The following is a 21259-nucleotide window of genomic DNA, read 5'->3' as shown; positions in this document are numbered from 1 at the left end:
TTAATCATATTAAAACGTTTGACCCCAACTTCCTCCCCTAATTCCAGCGCAGATGTTTACAATGGCAGTAATAAGGCAAAGGAAGTGCAGGAAGTAGCACAAGCTATATGTATTGCCCTGACCTCTGCATATCAGTAAGAACCATCACTACTCCAGAGTACAACACCTAATCCATGACGGATGGTTTGCTTTAAATGGGGTGAAAACGGAGGAAAGGTATTTTGCGGAACTGTATGCTTATTGGTTCTTGAGAATGCACAGGAGTATTAGATAGCCGAAAAGCTAACCACGGCAGGAAGAGATACTGCTTGCAGCAGGATAGTGCTAGCAAGAATATTAGTATACGAGCATATGTCCTGTGTAGGCCACATGTACAGAGGAGGATCACAGCAGCTCTCTGCTACAGCAGCTTTGTTGATGCTTGAGCTACGCGTTGGAAAATTTAAGGACTTCATGAGCTCTGTGCCTTCATAACTTAATCGTTTGAGTCTCACACATTTGTCTATTATTACAATAAACAGTATTTAATTGAACTTTTACAGCATTATATTTTAAATTCTATCTTTAGCTCATCTTATTCTATTTTACATGTATATATGTAACTTCTCCTGCATGACTTGCACATTAGTCTTGCAACATTCTCTTGCACTATTTGATTAATACACTCACTTTTTGTGACTATGTTTTCTTGCTTTATGTTTTATATATATTTATGTTGCATTGTTGGTGGAGCCGGGGACTTTGTTCATTGTATAACTACACTGTAGCTGTGCTTATGAAAATAAAGCCTTAGAACTTTGATTTTTTAAATTGACTTAACCACAAATATACAGATGTTTTAAAAAGGGTAGTGTTAAGGTAACCCCTTCTGTTGTCATTGCTACACTTACCTCTGCCCTCTCCCCTCCTTAATGTCCCTTCCTCTCCGTTCTCTTACTACTTAAGAGGCTGACTCATTGCTGTTTCTCATGACATCTGGTGTAGCCGTATGACTGAGTGTTATGTCTTTCTCTCACTCAGTCTGTGTCTCTCCCCTGATGGGACCCCACTGACATCTTCATCTCTGGTTTTTCCAGTGTAGCATAATGACCTCCTACTAGCAGCCCTAATGGAGCCATAATGGTCATTCATGCCAGGGGAGGCTCCGAGGGCACGGCTGTGGAGGCAGAGGGGCGCTCGGGTGAAGTCCCTCTGCTTCTTCACGCACATCTCAGTCTTTGTATAAATACAGTTGTCTGTGTGTGCGTTCTACTGAGCATTCACGAGTGTGTTATGAAATAAATGAAGGTATAACTGGCTAACAATAGAAAGCACAATATGTGTGTAACACGAGTGTTTCCCTGCTTTTTAATGTTCACTTCTACAGCTCATTCGCATGCATAATGCACTTATTTTCTTTTTAATTACATTTCCCTTCATACAGATGAGCTCCCTATTCATGCATACATCATACACACAATGGAGTTCCACCACTGGCAGAGACTATACTGTACATAAATTACAGTGTGGAAGCTTAACTTGCACTTATTGCTATTTTCTTTCTAGCCATTTGCATTTTAATATGTGCAGTAAACACAAGGAGCTTTCTGAGTAAAGCCTTAAAAGACACTTTAAGGCTGTGATGGAATAAGATGCTTCTTTAAATGTGGCTTAATAATGCAAGGTCCTCCAGAGTGGACATCCCTCAAGCTTTAAATGCGGCACATCTTAAGATGTTCCTCCGAGGCCATTTGAATAATACAAAGGCACATTTCTCAGCCAGCTAATGCTAATTAGACTGTTGCATAGAAACAGGAATAATGTACAGTAAGGTTCCCTATGACTTGTCAGATCCTGTTTTTTCCGCTTCTAGCAACATTCACAGCTGCGTATTGAGTTGATTTAGGAAAAAAAAACATCCTACAGTATCTAATCTTTTATGTTTAAACATAAAACCAAGGGAAGAAAAAGAAAGATTATTGTAATCAGCTAAGTTAACCATTATGCATTTTTATAAAAAAAATGCCATGAGTGTAGCTTCTCTCACAAAGTGGAACAATTAGGATAAATGAAATTTAAGAGAATATGTAAAAGTAAAAGCAGATACAGATACACTCCTAATACTACAGCATGAGGGGAGGATATTCATTTCAACACGACTTTCCTTCATTTGAAGCTATCTGAAAATCAGTGCCGTCCAACAGATTTTTACCTGCTGTATCTAAGGAAATGTGCACTCTTTAATCTCTGTCAGAAATCAAAAAGAAGTCCTTTTGATTGACCTGATTTTGATTCAAAGACACATTGAATTTGAGTTTGTTCTTTGTAACCTGACAAATGTTAGCTATGACGTCTGATCATTTAAGTGAAGTTCTATAATGCTGACGTCCTGCATCCAGGATGAGCAGAGCAGTGTACGATACTGTTCAACATTACTTCCATCTTTTTTGATGTGGACATTGTGTTGTTGTATTTTTTTGTTGAAAAAAAGCAACTGTCAGTTTAACAAAATATTAACAAGAAGCCCACAGCTGTTTGTTTATGCGCATGCTTCTGTCTTTGCTAATTCAAATTATTTTCCATACTGCAGTGTCTTGTATCACACACTGGTCTAGATATTTAACCTGCTTATGCAGATCTCTCTCAGGGCGTCTGATTAGAATCTCTCAGATTGCTTCTTTGAAAATTAACACATAGCTATCGGGAGTGAGCGATGATTTGCCTCTGACCATTATTATTTTTAAATATTGAAGTTAAAAGCATCAATCTGGTGCACTTTGAGAGCAAAATGAAGAGATCTATGGATACATCCCTCAACACCCATATGAAACAGAACTGTAAACGGATTTACTATTTCTTTATGGATATTTTACAAATCACTCCCCTTTTAAACTTTATTCTTTTTTTAATGTCATATACTATTTCATACCTGTTTTTCATTTATTCTCTTATTTTTTTATAACTATAATGATCATATAAACGTGTGCCTCGGAAATAATTGTTTACATTAATGGTGACCAAAACGTTTGAGACCCACTGAGATAACACTGAGAGTCCTTTAGCTCACTGACTCTCAGTCTGACAGGAGAGGACTCTCCTTCACTTTGTTGTTGAAAAAACTCCTTATATCCGTTAGCGTAGCTCGCTAGCACCAGAAGCTAACAACAACGATCTCCGGTACAGGTGCGCTCTCTCTCGCTCACGCATGCACACAAAATGGCTCGTTCCACACACACACAGAGCCGAGCTTTAATGAAACACAGAGACCCAGACGTAATAGTACTGTATCATATTATTTTCCAATCAATCATTTTTCAAATTATGATTTTTTTTTTCTTTTTACAACCATTTTTCCTCCTGGTCTCTTGCGCCCCCCCTGTCATGCCTCTGCTCCACCCACTTTGGGAACCAGTGTTAGCCTATCATGTATAATGTGTTGGAGCGCTTTATGTTAAGGAAGTAAACAAAGGAGTCCAATGGAGGCGTTTCAGGCAGGGGGGGGGGGAACTTTGGGAATTTAGCCTCTGCAGCCATTTACATGCAAAAAACCTATAGAACACACTACAGGAAAGGGAAACTCCAAAAAGCACAATTGGGCCTCTTTAATGGGAGGGCTCTGTGTTATTTGAAAGGCAGTAACTGCCTTAGCACATATAGGGGTTTTCATCTTAAACTGTGTGGATATTTACATCCAGACAAGAGAAATGCAACATGACAACGCTCACATATCACATGTCACATTTGCATTCATACATTACAGTCCCCTCTTTTTTCTTTTGACACTGATAATACCACTATTTGCCATCCATTTCCTGAATATGCAGCAGCCCAATCGGAGAAGGTTTCCTTCCCAATGGGAGCAGACAGACAATGTGTCACATGTCATTGTTCATCAATGTGTTACAAATCTCTGGGAAGAGACGGCCCTGCTAACATACAAATCAATGCAAATCAGAGGGAAATGTGTTCCTTAAATATTGTTAACAATCACGTATCCACTATTAGAAAAAAGTTTGTATGAATCCAAAAAGAACAGACTTTTTGTTATTTTGGTGTTGCTAATCATTTGTTACACCTCCTTACCAATTGTGATTCTGTTTCTTGATTGTCACTACACATGCACTATGCAACATCATCTTTAAAGTGTAATTACAACTTTAGTTCAAGCATAATGCTGAAGGGATGCAGCCCGAGGGAGACAGTGTGTGATTACAGCGGCGCATATTAAATACAGTTTGGAAGTGAGTAAAAATAAGAAGGCAAACACTTCAACCAGCTTTCTGTCATCAGCATGAACACTTTATAATAGAAGAACAGGTCTAAAATATATATATAAAGTTTTATGCATTCAAGTAATGTGCAACTGAACATTTGTAAATTAATTAATTTAATATCTCAAAAGGAATAGACATGATGAATCTTTATGGCTTATGATATTAAACTTCCTAGGTATTTTCCAATCCTGTTCCAATCAATGTTTTATTGGCACATTATTACGCCAGAAACTGCATCGTCATTCTCTGCTATTAGGATCATGTGGAATACCACCCAAACTATACGTGCTAATTTATAGTTTCCCTTTAAAAACTATTAATTAAATAACTATTAATTATATATACTGCATAAAGCACCAATTATTTTAAGAGAATTATTCAACAACAAAGTACATAAATACATACAAATAAAGTGGGATGTACTGAAATTCATTTGCATTTGGAATTTATTTATCCAGGTTATTAAATAATGAATGTTTTACTATACACAGTATGATAAACAATACATTCAATTGTTATTATCTGAAAGTTTGTAAAATGTGTGTGTGCTTGTTTCAAAGAGAACTGGAGCTTGGTTAGTCTCTAGTTGAGTTACACACAAATACCAATGTCAGAGTTTACCCTTTGAGGATGTTTTCTGATATATGATTTCTTGCACGGACACGTTTTGACAAATTGGGGATGCTGTGATTCACATCAGCTATATATGAAGGTCTGTGAGTGCATTAAATATTAATGATGTCTGAGCCGTGATGGAACTACGTTTGCAGGCAGCCTACGAACACAGACATAGAAACACACTGCATGTGATCAATATCAAAGGCACTTTGTGATCAATGCTGGGATTAATTGGGAGTGTCAGAAGGACCGCAGAGCTAAATTGTCAGATTCTGTTGAACAGCTGCTTTGAGTCTAACTGGCTGCAGTTTTTTATTTCTATATATATATTTATATTACACTTGTCTTTTCTCCATTTGAACTCTGTTTCAGCTGCCGGGATGTCAGCTTTGGTTTCTCTTTTTCCTGTGTACGTCTTATTGAGTTTTCCTACTTAATTCACTGTTTCATCACTGATCAATGTTTTATCACTGTTTTATCTTGACAATTGGACAGTGCCTAACCGCTTTTTCCCGTTAACAGTGGACCCCTGAGGTTTACTGTGTGTAAAAAAGCCTTGAAACGCTGCCCACAATTTACGCCTCCTGGATCCTGTCTGCCTGCTCTCCGCTCCATGTATTTATAGGAGTGTTTCAGCGGGAGGGGGGTGTACAGTGAAATAAAGCCTTTGATCTTAAAATAAGGATGCTTTCCACATCTTAGTAGGGAAGGACACAAGTCAATACTTGGCCTGAGGTTATTTAATCTGGACAAGGAGTTTGATTCATACATAAAAAAATTCCAATTACCCTGTCAAGAGTTGAGCGGGCCCAGAGGAGGCTGTTTTAATCATACAGCTTTATCAAACTCTTTAAATTGAGTTTAACATGGACAGAATCATACATTCTGCCTTGGGGAATGTGACATCCCTTAATTTGTCCTAAACTGTAAACATTAAACAAATCTATGTTTAACTAAAATTACTTATATGGCATAAACACTGATCGCTCTTTTCATGTCAAATCGTTTTCCGTTGCATCCTAAAAGCATCTAAGGATGCTTTTACAGAAAAATAAGGATGGATAGTCATTCGTAAGGTCATCTTTGATAAATAAACGGTTGTGTACATTGCAAGTCTACGGATTCACATTGATATCAAATGAAACAAAGGGTCTTAAATTATTCGTTTTTTAAGAAGACGCACCACCAAGAATTCCCACATTTGTATGCAGCTGGTGTTCCCCCACGTTGATGAGAAGGTGCTATTCCATTCCTTCTGGCGAATGATGTTGTGGTCAGGTATAAATCTAGCATGTGTCTGATCTGCAGGTGGTCACAGCTGGACCTCCTGTCTTACCATTGCTGAATCTATTTCACCGAGATATTACAGAGATCTGAGCGGCTGTCAGATATTTCCCATTCCGTCTTATCAGCGGAAGGAATGATGTCTGGCACGGCAAACAAAGTATGTGTAAAGTCCTTAAATAAAGCATGAAATTGACGGGATGCCTGTCTAAGTGAGGCGCCTGGGAGCCGCGGGCCCCTCGCAGCAGACAGGTGCAGCTGCTCACCTCCAGACTGACGCCTCCCATTGAAGAGCCGCAATCTGAGTCAACACTTTTAAATGCAGAAAATGGATTCATTCATTTTCCATTATAACATCAAATGGATAAAACGACCCTACACAACGCACTGCTTATTTTTCTGCTTCTCCACACATGGATTTGCATACATTGGGCCGCAGAAGACGAAGAACTTACCCCATTTTAGACATTTGGTCATGCTACTGTTGGAATATGGGATAAAAAGGAGTAAGCAATTTACTCCACTATAGGTCAGCTTTCAAAATATAGTTGAGAAATCCGGACAAGTAACATACTTATAACCCTGCATATTATCTGGTGACTGACTTGTATGTTGATGATATTTTGAGTATGAGCGTGTAAGTGTGTGTGTCTCTGTGTGTGTGTGTGTGTGTGTGTGTGTGTGTGTGTGTGTGTGTGTGTGTGTGTGTGTGTGTGTGTGTGTGTGTGTGTGTGTGTGTGTGTGTGTGTGTGTGTGTATCCCAGAAATCAGCTGCAACATTGATATTTTAAGAAAGTATTTTACTCACCAGGGAACTGGTAGCTGTAGCTGGGCGCGAAACCAGTGTATCCACGGCCATACGTCGCCACAATGTTAGGGTAGCCTTTGGTAGAGAGGAAAGACATTAAGAAGGGATTATCAGAGAAATACATACAGATGTCATACCAACACAGACAAAGACAAACATATATCTTTTTTTAGAAGGCAACAGATCTGAAAAGGCTGGATTTAAACTGAATACCAAGAAAATTATTATTTTCTCAGGCAAATTCTAATGTTATTTAAAGCGGCCCTATTGTGCTTTTTGAGGTTTTCCCTTCCCTGTAGTGTGTTCTATAGTTTTTTTTGCATGTCATGGTCTGAAAAGGCTACAATACCAAAGTCCCCGCCCCACCTTGATTGGACTATTTTGTTTACTTCCGTAACATAATGACATCACTACACTCATGCTTATAGTGGCTAGAGCTCAAACATACTGTACGGGATAGGCTAAGGGGCGGGTGATCTCTAGATAACCAGTCAGAGCAGACTGGGCTCGGGTTTTAGACAGAGGGTGAAAAGAGGTGCTGCATGAGAACAATAAAGAGCTTTTTGAAGCATGGAGACATTTCACAGTAGAGGCAAAAAATACAAATATGAACTTGAAACTGAGCAGAATCCGGTCCGCTTCGAAACACTGACAATTAAATTAGCCTGAAAAAGTTTGTGTGTTACCCTAGCTTGATTTGAAAAAAAACTACAATAAACAAACCTCTAGGCACTAATGTATGTATTTGCTTCAATCCTAATGAGAGGTGCCATGTATTTACAGCTCGTAATGTTGATTGTAGATTGTAAACTGATAGACATTGGCTATTGAGTGTGCAGTCTGACAGCCAGCACCGCCTTCAATCAATGGTCAACCGTCACAATTACATTAACCTCTAATCTTGATCATGCTGCTCATATTGTTTTTCCTAAAGTCTTACCCTTCATGGATCAATAGCCTCTTTAATTATATTATATTTTAACACACTTAAGGAACCTCAACAGGAGACTCAGAGCAGTTAATAGAAAGTTGTTTTTTTAAGCTGCGACTGGCTCTGTGGCTCGCTCTGTCGGTGCACAGAAATGTCTCCACCCCTTGGCGGCCACACTTTTCACTCGAGGAGGCTGGAACTTGGCAACGAGGTTACGTTTTCTGAGGTTATGAGAGTGTGAATGTATGAAAGCCGGTATGTATGCATGCATGTGGTTGCTATACATTCTTGCTTTCCTATATTTATGTTTTTTGATTACTGATCTCCATCATTCATTGAGGTAAGATCTTCAGTAGAGTTGGGTATCAACGCCTGGGGACAAATTATGAGCTGATTCAAATGAGGTTACAATGCAAAACATTGATAACCAAATATCACTCCTGCTTCTTTAAGCCCAATTCATTCTACATGTTTTACTGTAGCACAAGTTACCATGCATTTGTATAGCTCAGTTTCATTTCATGGTGCCTTGAAATGACGTCTGTTAATGTTCAGTGCAGCTTCTACGTTGCAGAAAACGTGCTAATATGGCAAAAAAAGATGCTTACTAACAAGGTTTAACCGTGAATTTAAAACTCTTTTATTTTCTATAGTTGTATATAGTTATCAAGTGTAGCTAATGCTTTATGGAAATTACAAGCATGTGTGAAATGTGTTAAAATAGAAACCACCTCTGAGAACAGCAACATCAAGTGAGAGTTTTGGGTCCCTTAGGCTTAAAACACATTATAATTATAATTACTGTTACATTACTTTATAACTAGTGTGCTTCACAGAGGCTTACAGACAACAATTTAAGAAAGAGAGGCTTGTATTTGTGAAAAAACAGTGACTTGTGCTGTGTTAGATAGAGATAGAGAAGGTATCCACTTTTATAAGTGAATCTTGATTAAAGTATATAAATTCAATCACTTTCAATAACCCATGTCTTTTGGCCAAAACCTTCAAAGCCTAGAGTTTTCCTGCCTGAAATTCCCAAACAATTTTCAACGACCTGAATGGATTGAAAATGTAATGAAATGTTATCAAATCGTAATATTGATTAGTGGAATATTTAAATTGAGTGGAGCACAATAACTGTTAAAGGCTAATTATATGTTAACATGTAATTCTGAATAAAGTATTGTAAAGTTGCAAAGATATCCCAGCCTATACATCTTATTTATAGCCCTACTTTCAATGACAAGTTGAGTGATGGAGGGGGGTCAGCAGCGAACCGCTTCAACACGTGTATTTCGGTGTATTCACGCCCAGCATTCATTTTGTTATTCTACAGTATTGTTGTTTTATAGTTATTTTTTAATGTAACCCAATTTGTGTTCTTTGAAATGGAAAAGGATATCGCATTGTGTTTGTCACTTTCGTTGCAGTTGTATATGTCTTAAGTGTAATTTGGCTTGGCAACCTATTTTGTATGGACATGCTTTTATTTTGAAGGAGAGTTAGCGCTGTTGACAGGAAGTTGTTGTTGCTATGGAAACAACGTGATGGCGATTAATGGAAAAAAAGTCATATCTACATATAAAGACGGAGAAAGTAAATGATAACGTTTATGGTTACGTGTTAGCATCCCCCAAAGAGGCACAAGCTCTTACGTTGATATTGGAGTTTTCAATAAATTCAATTTGGCCGCCACAGTGCAAAGCGAAAAAAAAACTAAAACGAATAACAAAATTGAAACCCGAATAGTACTCCAACGAACGTATATTCGGGTACAGCCCTAGTGGCAGGGGGGGTTTGGTGAGAACTGGGAGTTGTCCAAGTACCAGGACACACTCCCCATTTTGCACTTTAACCGGCCACCCTCCACCCGCAACACTAGCACATACATCCCCCAGTGTAAGAAACAAATAATTAGTTAGTCAGGATTACTATTTATCCAAGGTACAAAGAATGTAATCACAGCCTCTGAATTATAAAACTTGCTGAGGATGTAAACAACAAACTGCCAACTGTAAATCAAAGTCAAAGTGTGTGGGAGGAAACAGGCGTGTTTAGAATTGTTTAGTTTTGCTGTCCCTAGATAGATGGAGAGTTTCAATGAGGCCAAAAGAGGACCGAGTGTCATTTGAAAAATGTAAGAATAGCAGATGTATTGTTCATCTGCCGTCAAGCTTCTTATTACAAGCGCAGGCCCAGCAGTTAATTAGTTGGACAGTTTTCAGACAGAAGCAGCTGTGGGCAACATATTGAGAAACGGGGTGTGAGGGAGCAGGCAGTGAGGAAGTGGGAAACACACAAAACAAGACATTGGAGAAGAAGAGTGGGTGGGTGGGAGGCTGAGAGAGGGAGCTAGTGCGAGAAGGAGCGAGAATTTGAGCGCCATCAAAGGTAATATAAACATAATTAACCCTGTAATTATGGTATATGTCTCAGTCTTTATCAGTTTCCCTCAAGCTATTATCACCTTCAACCATAAGTCTGGACTAAATTATCTAATAAGAGGAAGTCCTCTAGGCGAGGGATGAATCACTCGAGGCGACCTTGATAACTCTTTCCTTATTGTGTGTAAATACGACCGTAGAAACCAGCCCAGGAAACGGTTTTTTGGCCTCATTTCCCGTTAGATACCTCATGCACTGGCTTGATAAATTGTCTGTACTCACATGCAAATGTCTACAGTTTAACTTTTGCTACTACAGACTGTGCAGAATGATGGAACATACAGTAAATACAATCAAAAAACATACATATTAAAGGGGCTGTAATTATACATATTTTTACAATCAAATCTTATACAAGGGTATTCCAGCTGCGGGACTAATAAAGGATTTCAGATGGTTTTTGAATGGGTACAAGCAGAAGGGCAAAAATTTTTTGACCGCAGTAAAACAGAACGGTTTTTAAGAGGCTGAACAGCGAAACACGAACAGTGAAAAAAAATAGATCCATCTAATGTTGCTTTAGTTATAGGAGACTAGCTAGGGTCTAAGATCATTTTTAATTGTAAGTGATGTCTTTTCCTGGTTTTGAAGACTTTGTTTCAGTAAAGTGATGTCATTTAGAAATGTTCCAGATTGTTCTAGCAGTTCTGTTATCTGCATGTACCCACTAAGTCATTCTATCCACATTACTGATGATTGTTTAAAAATGCTGTTCTTTTAGTCGTATATCTATATTGAGGTATTTGGTCAGAAATGTTGGGATATATTATTTTCTTAATCCCTCAGAATTACCAGCTTTTAAGAGATTGTATAGATATATATTAAATATATATACAGTATATGTAGTGCTACATCTATATATATATATATATATATATATTTAGAATATGAATGTCGACGTTATAATTGAGGCAAACTATATAGTCCTAATATAAAATACTGACGACTAAGATTATATGAATAATACATAAAGTGTATTGCGTATATACATTTTGTTCCAGAGATGACATATGCGCACTTGTTTGCCTGTGCCTACAGCATGCAGCGTCAAAACATATTTTGCATGCATGCATACTTGTGTGTACGAGTATGTGCGTGAGGGTATGTAGGCTATGTGCGTGTGTGTGTGAGTGTTTGTGTGAGCATGTGTGTGTAAATGCTCTGTTCTGTATGCCTCAGAGCCTGTGCCAGCTGGAATCAGAAAGGTTGACCTTGGTCATAAATATCTAATCAGTGTTTGCTGTCCATGAAAAAGTTCAATTTATTCCTGACCCAATGGGAAAATGCCTCTCCCAGACCCTCTTCCATCTCACGCAGACAAAAAGAAATGCAACTGAGAGAGGCTGAGAGGAGCCTTAACCTGGTGTGGATGAAGTAGGACGGAGGCTAAACCAAAAAAAAAATCCTCCATCAGCCGCTGATGAGAAGTCATCACCAGGAAGTTACAGATGGATAGATTTCACACAACCCCGCCTCGCTGTTTGTTTGGTCTGAAAAGAACTGTGATGTGCTACAATGAAAAGCTATCACGGGCTGCAAAATATTGGATATTATGTGTTTGATACTGTCTTAGTGTCGAACAGAATAAATGCCAAACTGAAATGGTTGGCTTAGATTCCTCGCACCGCCTTATTTCAACATTTTCTCAAACTGCAAAACCACTTCCCTCGTCTGATGTACTGCATTACAATGGCTTTCACATGACTAACTGAGGAGAGATGTGTACACTGAGTGTTAAAAGGAGAGAGCTTTAGAGAGGAATATGAAAGTGTTAGGATTAAGATACATGCTTACTATCACATTCAATCCTAAGTATGTGCATACAAACAAGAGAGCGGGAGTGAAAGAAGAAAGGAGGAAGAGGCTCCTCTCCTCAGTAAATGAAGCCTGCCATTATGTGTGGCCTGGTGGCAGCCTCTTAGTGCTCTTATTTGCCTTATTAATATGCATGCTAATGTACCTATTTTATGGCTCAACAGTTCTGATTCACTTTAAAATCAATTATCCATCTGGTACACCCATACCTCGCGCAGGCTCAAATGTGTATTAATTTCAGCAAACATACATCGGGCACAACACAATAAAGATAAATGCCTCGATTAGAGGCAGTAAACAAAGGAGCAAGGGATGGCTTTAATGAGATTTGGCACAAAAGGAGCTTACACTTTCTTAAATAATGAGCCTGGGGTGCCCTTTTTTTCTAAATGCAAATTATATAAAGGAATGTTTCGCTGTCCTTGTTCCAATTTCATTTAGATAAGAGTGTCTCCAAACAAGTTGGCTGTTAATATTCTCACATGAGCACATCACTGCCTTTCCCCGCCTGCCGTCTCCCAGCGGAGGGGAAGAGTGTCGTCCTCTTCACACAGACATTAGTCTGTAATAAGTTCGGAAAGTTCACAGTGCTTGTTAAGTACTTCAAGCAGATGAGATGGAACTGAAACGGTCTTATCCAGGCTTTTACCACAAAACAAAAAACGTATATTAATGGCAAGGTCAACCTTAGAATAACCCTGTTTATACGCCTGTATATAGATGGACAGATAGCATAGATAATAATTTGACTGCTGCTTAATTTGCCTTGTTGGAAAATTATTCCACGGCTCAAAGAAATGTGACTGGTTGCTCTTAATTTCCTGTCAGAAAATGCAAAACAAGCAACCCCAGCTATGTCTCGCTATCGACCTTCAAAGCCCCTTTAAACATTTTGCTACCTGGTACAGATAAAAATGCATGACTGAGGTTCTGCTTGCACCTGCTTCTAGAGGGGATGGGGGGAGAAAGGGGGGGCGGCTACTCGCACGGCAAAACGAGTCTCTTACAATCAGCTGCATGTCTCTTTTGCTTTTGAAGGAAAAAATACATCTTTTATGCGAGGGCAAATCCATTTGGTTGGGTCGCACATACAAATTATATGCATAGGAAATGAGAACGACAGCAGAATAGAAAGACAGATAGATATGTGGATAGAGAAACAGATAAGTACACATACAGATAGATAGATATACACTGAACTAACTGAAACTTTGACTTTAATTAAATGTATTATGTCAACAGATTTCACATAACTGTATAAGGTTAGTTGAAAGCAATAATATTAAGTTAAACCTAACATATTTGATTTAAACTTAAAATGATTGCTTTCAACCAACCTAATACAGTTTAGTGAAATCTGTTGACATAATTAAAGTCAACGTTTCAGTTTTTTCACTGTAGATAGATAGATGTAAAGATAGATAGAGACAGCAGGAGGGAGGGAGTGCAATAGTGTTAAATAAAAAGGGCCGCAGGCATGGGCTGCGAGGGTAATGAAGGGGGGGGTGGGCGGCAGCTGAGGTCCCTGTAGATGAGATCTCTCGCTGACATGTGTGTCCCCTTCATTACCCATTAAGGGGGGCACAGTGATGAATCCTTAATATGACATTACACCAATTTTCCTCTTCATTTAGCCTGCTAATGTGCTGGTCTGCTCCTATATGCCCAGGGGCTGCCGGTACCAGACTCCACCAGAAATAGACCACAGTGGTCACTGGTGGGACACCTTCAAGTAGCCTAATTAGGGCCAGTGCTCCTCTAATGGGGCTATCTAGACCAGAGTTTGCATAAGATGATCTTTTTTTCACGAGGTAGAAATCGATGACCGCATGGCGTGCGTGTCTCACACCTTCCCTGCACCCGCTACATTGGCTTATATTTGATGTTTTTATTCGCAACCTGGTAAAAAAACGTGGGTGAAACTTACTATGACGATGCTACAGTATAATGCAATATGAACAATAATCTGCTTGTAGCACTGTATCATTTTTAGGTGCTCTTTAATATTTATAATGCTTTATAACAATAGCCATAAAGCATTGAATATTGGATAGTAAGGTCCAATATGATTGTTATACATATTCTACTCATACTGTCACTTACTAAAATATCTTATATATTTCATTAAAAAGCTATTAATAACCTTTTCATTAATGCATTGTAAGTCATGCGTAATACAAAAATATATTGTATATTGAATATTGTTATGTATATAAAACAGTTGCTATTATGAATGCTTATAACTTTAGCTATACAAGCTTATTAGATTATAGAGATCATAACGCATAAGTATGTTTATAATGCATTATATTACATTTTTGCGAGTTACAATTGTATGCCTATATTTGTGCTTCAGCGTTATTTCAAACCTATATCATACGCTGTCATATAAAGGCTGTATATGAATCACTTGTTATAGTATTTGCATATATGTGTGTGTTTTTGTGTGAATACAGTATGTGTGTATGACTCACTCAGCATGCCCATCCCCAGCATGAAGGCATCCATGGTGTAGGGCAGACCCCTGGCTCTCCCTCGTGTTCCCGGTGGGAACATCACCTCTTTGGGCTGGGCCTTCTTACATTCTACCTATGTAGACAGACAAAAACACACACACAAGCACACACACAGAGACAAAGCATTAGACTGTGTGAGTACACAAGCAGACAGATCTGACAGCGCTGTCTCAACTCTTTAAGGTGCTTTTCTATTTGACTTGCACAGCGCTAGATGTTTTCCGTGGAGAAAAACAAGACTGAGTCAATCCGAGCACCTCACATTTTAGAGGAGAGTCTCGAAGGAAAACTTACAATCATGCTCCTCCCGCATTAAAGCAAAGGTTATTGCTCCAGTGAGCATGTGCCCAATGCCTCTGGGAAATACAAGCTTAATACTTTCCAAGTGTTTCTGAGACATCAAGGTAGAGAAGCTCTGTTCTGCAAAGCCATTACAACAGCGTGTCTGGTTTCTTTGTAAAGTTTGGTTCTTTGTTTAATCCAAACAAAGAAACATTTAAAAAAGCAATAATCTCTCTTGACAAAATCTCTAAGTTTTGTATGATTTTCGTCTTGCCATGGCGATGTGTATACAATCTAAAGCTGGTAAAAAAAAAGGAAGGTGTTTTAAAACTCAATATTGTTATTTGTGTATTGTGTATGTATTGGGCTGGGCTGAAGTCCCCAGCGCCCTGCAAACCAATTCCACCCGCAGCGCCCGGCTCCCTGCAGCATTTCTTCCTCTCACTCCACTTCTCACACATACAGGTTTGTTCATTTCCCATCTTGCAAGACTGACATCTCCTCCTCCTCCTACATAACACATATCAAATGAGGGATGTGACAGGGGCAGATGAGGAGAAGGAGGAAGATGAGAGTCCCATTTACCACGTATCTATCCTATCTGGATGAATTATAGAGAGGCACGATCGTCTGACAAGGGGGTGGCATGGTCTTGTGTCTGTGGGTTGTTCTTGGGGTAGGCTTGGTCTGTTCACCATGCTGCACAATCTATTTGCTCCACTGCCTGCTTGGCATCAGCCTGTCCATCTGTTTGTCTGTTTGCCTCCTGGCTCTGGGCTGCTTCTCCCTACTGCATCCACTTAAGCGGGGCTTTCTCGGCTGCTGCGATTCACATGTCATCCTGGCCTGCTGCGCAACACAGGATGCTGGTTCTGTGCTCACCTCAACCAAGGTGCAGCCCGGCATCCATACAAATAGGCTTGTAACTCTGACAGGCCAGCCGTGCACATTACTATTCACGCATGCTCTTAGTTGCTAAACTGGAATGAAAACTTCCCGTGCGTTAAAAATGTGGTGGTAAATATATGCTGCTTTTATATCATGCTCTTCTGCTCTTTATGAACTCTTGTAGCACTGTATGTATGCAAGACAGAATGTATACGTTCACAGACATTCATCCGGCGGCAAGGAAACCAAAATGTACATCTTGTGGGCCATGCCCAGCTGGGAAGAGACCAAGGGGTAGACCTAGAACCAGGTGGAGGGATTATATCTCTTCGCTGTCCTGGGAGCGCTGGTTGATGTGGCCAGGGAAAAGAAAGTTTGGGGCTCTCTGCTGGAACTGCTACCTCCGCGACCCGACCACGGATAAGCGGGAGAAGATGGATGGAATTATGGGCAATGCTCGTGTAATGGGGCTATCTAGATCAGAGTTGCATGATTTTTCTTTTTCAACAGATAGAAATAAAGGGCTGAATGGCGTACAGTTTCCCTGCACCCCCCATATTGGTTAACATTTTTATTTCAAACTTAGTAAATAATGGTGAGCACCACTTTCAATGCTGCCCATGTGTATAACGCAAACTAACATAGTAACTGCAGGGCTGGAGATCAAACCACCAACCTTTCCTCTTGGAGGATGATGATATACATCCTGAGCCACAGCCCTCTGTGCTAAAACAATAGCACGGAATAACTTCTGTATATCCAGAAACTTAAAAAAGGGGCACTAATAAATAGTTTGTTTCACTGGGGGAAAGTTGCTGTGTTGCACAGCTGTGGTTTAAAGCAGTCTGAACTAAAGTACACAGTTCCCTCAGCCACTTTGTAGCTGTCACAGCTACTCTGCCCTCCTGGCTCGGCAGCCATGCTTTGACATGGTGCTGAGGAGAGCACTGCTATGGTCAGGAAGGACCCCCAGCATGCATGCAGGACCTGGGTGGGACAAATAGGTCAGTTAGAAATATCTGTGCACTGCTGAGTTTCACCTAGCTGGGTGACAAACGCACCCTACTGAAGTTCAGAGACAGTGTCCACTCAGCGTGCTGCAGCAGCCAAATCCAGTGAGTTAGTGAGACAGACCTGGGGGTGAGTCATTCCCACATGCTCTTCAAGAAGGACCTTTGATATTCAGGGAGATGGCTTCTTGTCATGGATAAAAAAAAGAAAAAGATCTGTGATGGTGTGTGAGTGTGTGGGTGTTCACCTGCTTCAAACACACAGGAGTGTGTGAGGGAGGGAGGCAGCAGCTTTCAAGAGCGAGCTAAGTTGAAGAAAGGAGAACGAAGAGGACGGAAAGACCATTCTGAGCCTGACAGCCAAGCACTGCAAAGGTTCAGCCGACGTGAACGCATCACATTCCAATTTCCTTCATGTAGAAATGTTTACAGGCTGAATCCTCTGCCACATGAACAGCAGGAAAACATTACATTCACTTTAACTGCAACTATAGTGCTGAATTGTGGCTTTTCTAGGCACAATATTGTTTGGTGAAAAGCATCATGATCCATCATTTAGATGTCCCAGTTTGAGAACTATTGTGGCTTGTCAAGATAAAGGGCACCACTTTAACCTGCCCTGCCTTCTCTGTCAGAAAAGTTACATTGTGTTGTTTGGAAAAAGCACCCAGGAGACCTGAGAGCCTGAAACACACAGAGAAACCCACACACGTATACAGTTTGTAAGACAGCTGACTGTTGAAGTGAATTCCTGCCATAGAGTTGACAAGGTATGGTTACCGCGACCTGCGTGCTTTCAACATATATCGAGATGTTTTCTGCTACTCCGCTGCGCTGACACACTGCAGTTGATAGCTTATCTTCAGAGATTTGTGTCACTCTGGGACTTTTCAGTCAGGGTAGGGAGGAAATAGAAAGCCGAACAGTAGTGTGTATATACTCTTAAAAAGTTGGACTTTATGTTTTTAGCAAGTTATTTGAAATACTGTTTGTGAGTGCTTGAACTGGGAACTCTTAACTGTGCCAGAGGCTTAGACACAACTCGTTAGGGAGTGTTGCTGTGGACTTTAAAAAGGGCATTATTTGATTGCTTATTATCATTATTGATAGTATGGGCTTTCAAAATGCACTTAAGTAAAAAGTACCCATAACTAGCAGATGTTTTAAAGAGTACCTGTCCTCACTTTATATGAATAGAACAATAATGTAATTGTTAGCTAATGAATGTTTCCATGCTGAACAACGGCAACATGACAAAGTTCTCATTGGTCCTTCTTCTTTAGAGAAGATCAGGAAATGATGGATACACGGATCGTGTTCAAATCAATAGGCACGCAATGACTCTAAATAATAATGATCACGCCACCAAACACAGATTAAAACTAAAGTAACGAGCCCGTTTTGAAAATGTAAGAAGTAGAAAATACAGGTATTTGTGTTAAAAATGTAAGAAGTAAAAGTAAAAAGTCGTCAGAAAAATAAGTAGTTGAGTAAAGTACTGATACCAGAAACACTTACTTAAGTACAGTAACGCAGTATTTGTACTCCACTACTTCCCACCTCTTTCCCTGAGCATATGACATACAATGTGTTGGAGCATTTAAGGGGGGGGGGGGGGGGGGGAGTGTGTGGGAGAGAAACTTCCTCTGGAGGGAACTTTGGGATTTTAGCCTTTGCAGACCATTTACATGCACACAAACCTATAAAACACACTACAGGGAAGGGAAACAAAAGCATAATAGGGCCCCTATAAATAGGACGTAATATTCTAAATCTTGTTTGACCTACATTTCAAGCCCTTTTACTTCAGCTTTTAAATAAGTGAGACATTACACATTTAATTAAAATACACATTTCAGTGTCCTTGTAGAACATTAATTTTGTTCTGCTGCTGTCTTGTTCTGGTTTTGAATTCAGAATTCAGTTTTTGTTCATCATTCTTTAAAAAATAACTACCAACAACAAGGCTTGATATTGAAATTACGAGGGGCACACACTGTATGCGCACAAGCACTACTACTAACACAGCCCACCGGTGAAGAATAAAGCAAAGAGCCCCCTTTGTTTCCATCTGCAAACCCTGTGATACAGAGCAGAGGAACACTCTAGTTATGACCTTTTCAATACATCTCCTATACATTAACCTTGTAGTATAATAGGAAGGTGTGGGCGGGATTGCACTGGCAATGGCTGTCCTTCAGGGATGAGTGTTGTTGTAGGGGGGAGGTGCGCAGCTACTATTAGCTTCACTAGTGAATGGATTCCGTCAGTTGACAGGTAGACTGAAGAAAGGAAGCCCTGTGATTCCTTTACTCCAGCGCCCACTCCCAGTTGATCAGTCAAAACACATAGACTGCTTAGCTGGGAAATGTCACAGCTCTGCATGCACAACATCAGCCATGGTTGTCTGCTTATTCACTTAAAGAATAAGGCTTCTCAAAACCATTTTTAGTGGTTGATTTAAAGAACAGAATGACACATTTTGGTTTAATTAATAACTGTGACACACGGAAATTCACCAGCAAAGCTATCAGATTTCCATCCAAGGCCACAGTAGTGCAAAGTTGTGCAAACTATCTCTTGGGTTATTGGATAATTCAGACATTTACAGCTGACTATTTTTCCTCTATCAAAATATTCTAACATCACTATAGAGTGGTGCAGGAATGAGTCCTAAATCTTGAAAATAAGTTAGCATCATGTCAACATGCCAAACACTAGTCTCTCTTTAGCTAAGCGCTGTTTGATGTAGATCACTTATAGCAGTATGTTAGCTATTTACAAGAACAAATAATAAAAGTATTGGTAAAATATGGAAATGACACGACTGAAAACATGTGTAAGTAGCATAAAGGTGTGTTTGCCAGATATGTTATTTGCAATATTCCAAAATCCAACTGAAAAATCCCATTGCTATAAGTGGAGGGAGCCCTTCAATGCTACAATTATTGTTGTATTAATTGAATTGAAAATCTTGCCTACAAATATTACCTTCAGCAGTTAGCGGAATGTGAGCTACTTTTAGAGCAAGAAAGCTGTGTGAATAAATGTCAGAGCACAAATGTTCACGTCTTTTAGTCTGCCACCTTTATTTGAGGAGATTCTCAGTTTGGAAATATTTTTGGAATGTGGATGTTTGTGAATATCACCCTGAACCTGTGTTGTCCATTAAAGGTCCAACAACAAACATTTAAAGCCTCAGGGGGGTCAACCTCTGATACTCAAAAGGAAGAGTGTGACTTTCGGAACTCTGCGAACCAGTCTCAATAAAAACTGCATGTCATGTATTTTATAAAAAAGGTATTTACTGCGGACCATTTTGAAACGATTGTAAGTACTGGAACGTATTACAAAGCCAAGATGTTTTAAAGGAAAAATAAAATGATGCCTTCAATGGCTAACAATCCCGGAGTAGTCATTAGGCCTGGTGATATCTGTGCACAGTTATGTAAAGGCTACAGAATATGAGGTCATTTTAAGGACCAGGTGCTCCCTGTGGTGCCAAAAACAGTTCCCTTGACATGTTTCTACACACAAAGATGATATTGTCTCTATTCGCACAGAGAAACACATTCAAAAGCAATGCCACGATCATCAGGTTGACGTCAAATGGCTTCCATCACCTCCTCAATCAGCAGATCTGAACGTTGTGTCTTTTATGGGACGTCCTGCAGTGCAAATTGTGAGGTGGATTTCCACTTCCTTCATCCCTCAAAGCTTTCCTTCTTCAATGAAGGGTAAACATCCAATTACTTACAGTGCAGAAGCTGTAAGGCAGAGCTGCATGAGGGACTGAAACTGCTCCGAAGGGTGGTCCAAGTACCTTATTAGGCACTTGATGTTCAAACACTGTTAAAGATTCTACCTTAAAAATAAATATTTTCAAAGACTATTTCAACACCCAGAGACTTCAGCTTCTCTCTGCAGAAATCTCCTTTAAAAATGGTGAGAGCTAGTTTATTCCATGGCTATAACCAAGTGTGTCCAGGGGTGATATATACATCATAAGACCTAGGTGAACGCCGCACACACACTTGACTTCATGGCCTCTAGTTTGAGGGCAGTAAAACTTTAATGTTCATAGACAGCGCAATGATTGGTTTGGAGGTTTGACACACAGCGGAAGGACTGGTACAGCTGGCACTCACAATCTCAGAAGGCCATATTAAATATAGTCATAAAGGTTTGGTTACCTGATCACACAACCCACTGCTTGTAGACATAGCTTAAAGGCTATGTACTACTGATGTCATGAATATTTATCATAGTTATAGTAAAATGTATATATATATATATATACACATATCATCTAAACATTGCTCCCAGCCAGAATTCCCCAGATGTTAACAACACAAACATTTTGCGAGTGTTCCGAGCTTCCAATTCCTGCTAACAATAGCTAACTGCAGC

At 39.6% G+C, this 21259-nt stretch overlaps 1 protein-coding gene across 12 annotated transcripts in view; it reads right to left on the bottom strand.

The window, feature by feature from the left end:
- LOC307019677 (RNA-binding protein Musashi homolog 2) overlaps positions 1-21259 on the bottom strand; it is a 306709-nt gene that overhangs the window by 47003 nt on the left and 238447 nt on the right. For all 12 annotated transcript variants that reach the window (XM_079650724.1, XM_079650717.1, XM_079650715.1 and 9 more), the window contains exons 9-10: positions 14628-14742; positions 6964-7038 (exon numbers count right to left, since the gene is read on the bottom strand). In XM_079650724.1, coding sequence (XP_079506850.1) covers positions 6964-7038; positions 14628-14742 — 190 coding nt within the window. The remainder of the gene's footprint in view (positions 1-6963; positions 7039-14627; positions 14743-21259) is intronic.

The sequence above is a fragment of the Notothenia rossii genome, assembly GCF_949606895.1.
Source record: "Notothenia rossii genome assembly, chromosome: 9".
Lineage (NCBI taxonomy): Eukaryota > Metazoa > Chordata > Actinopteri > Perciformes > Nototheniidae > Notothenia > Notothenia rossii.
Note: the sequence above shows the minus strand (reverse complement) of the source record. Positions and strands in the feature narration are given on the sequence as shown.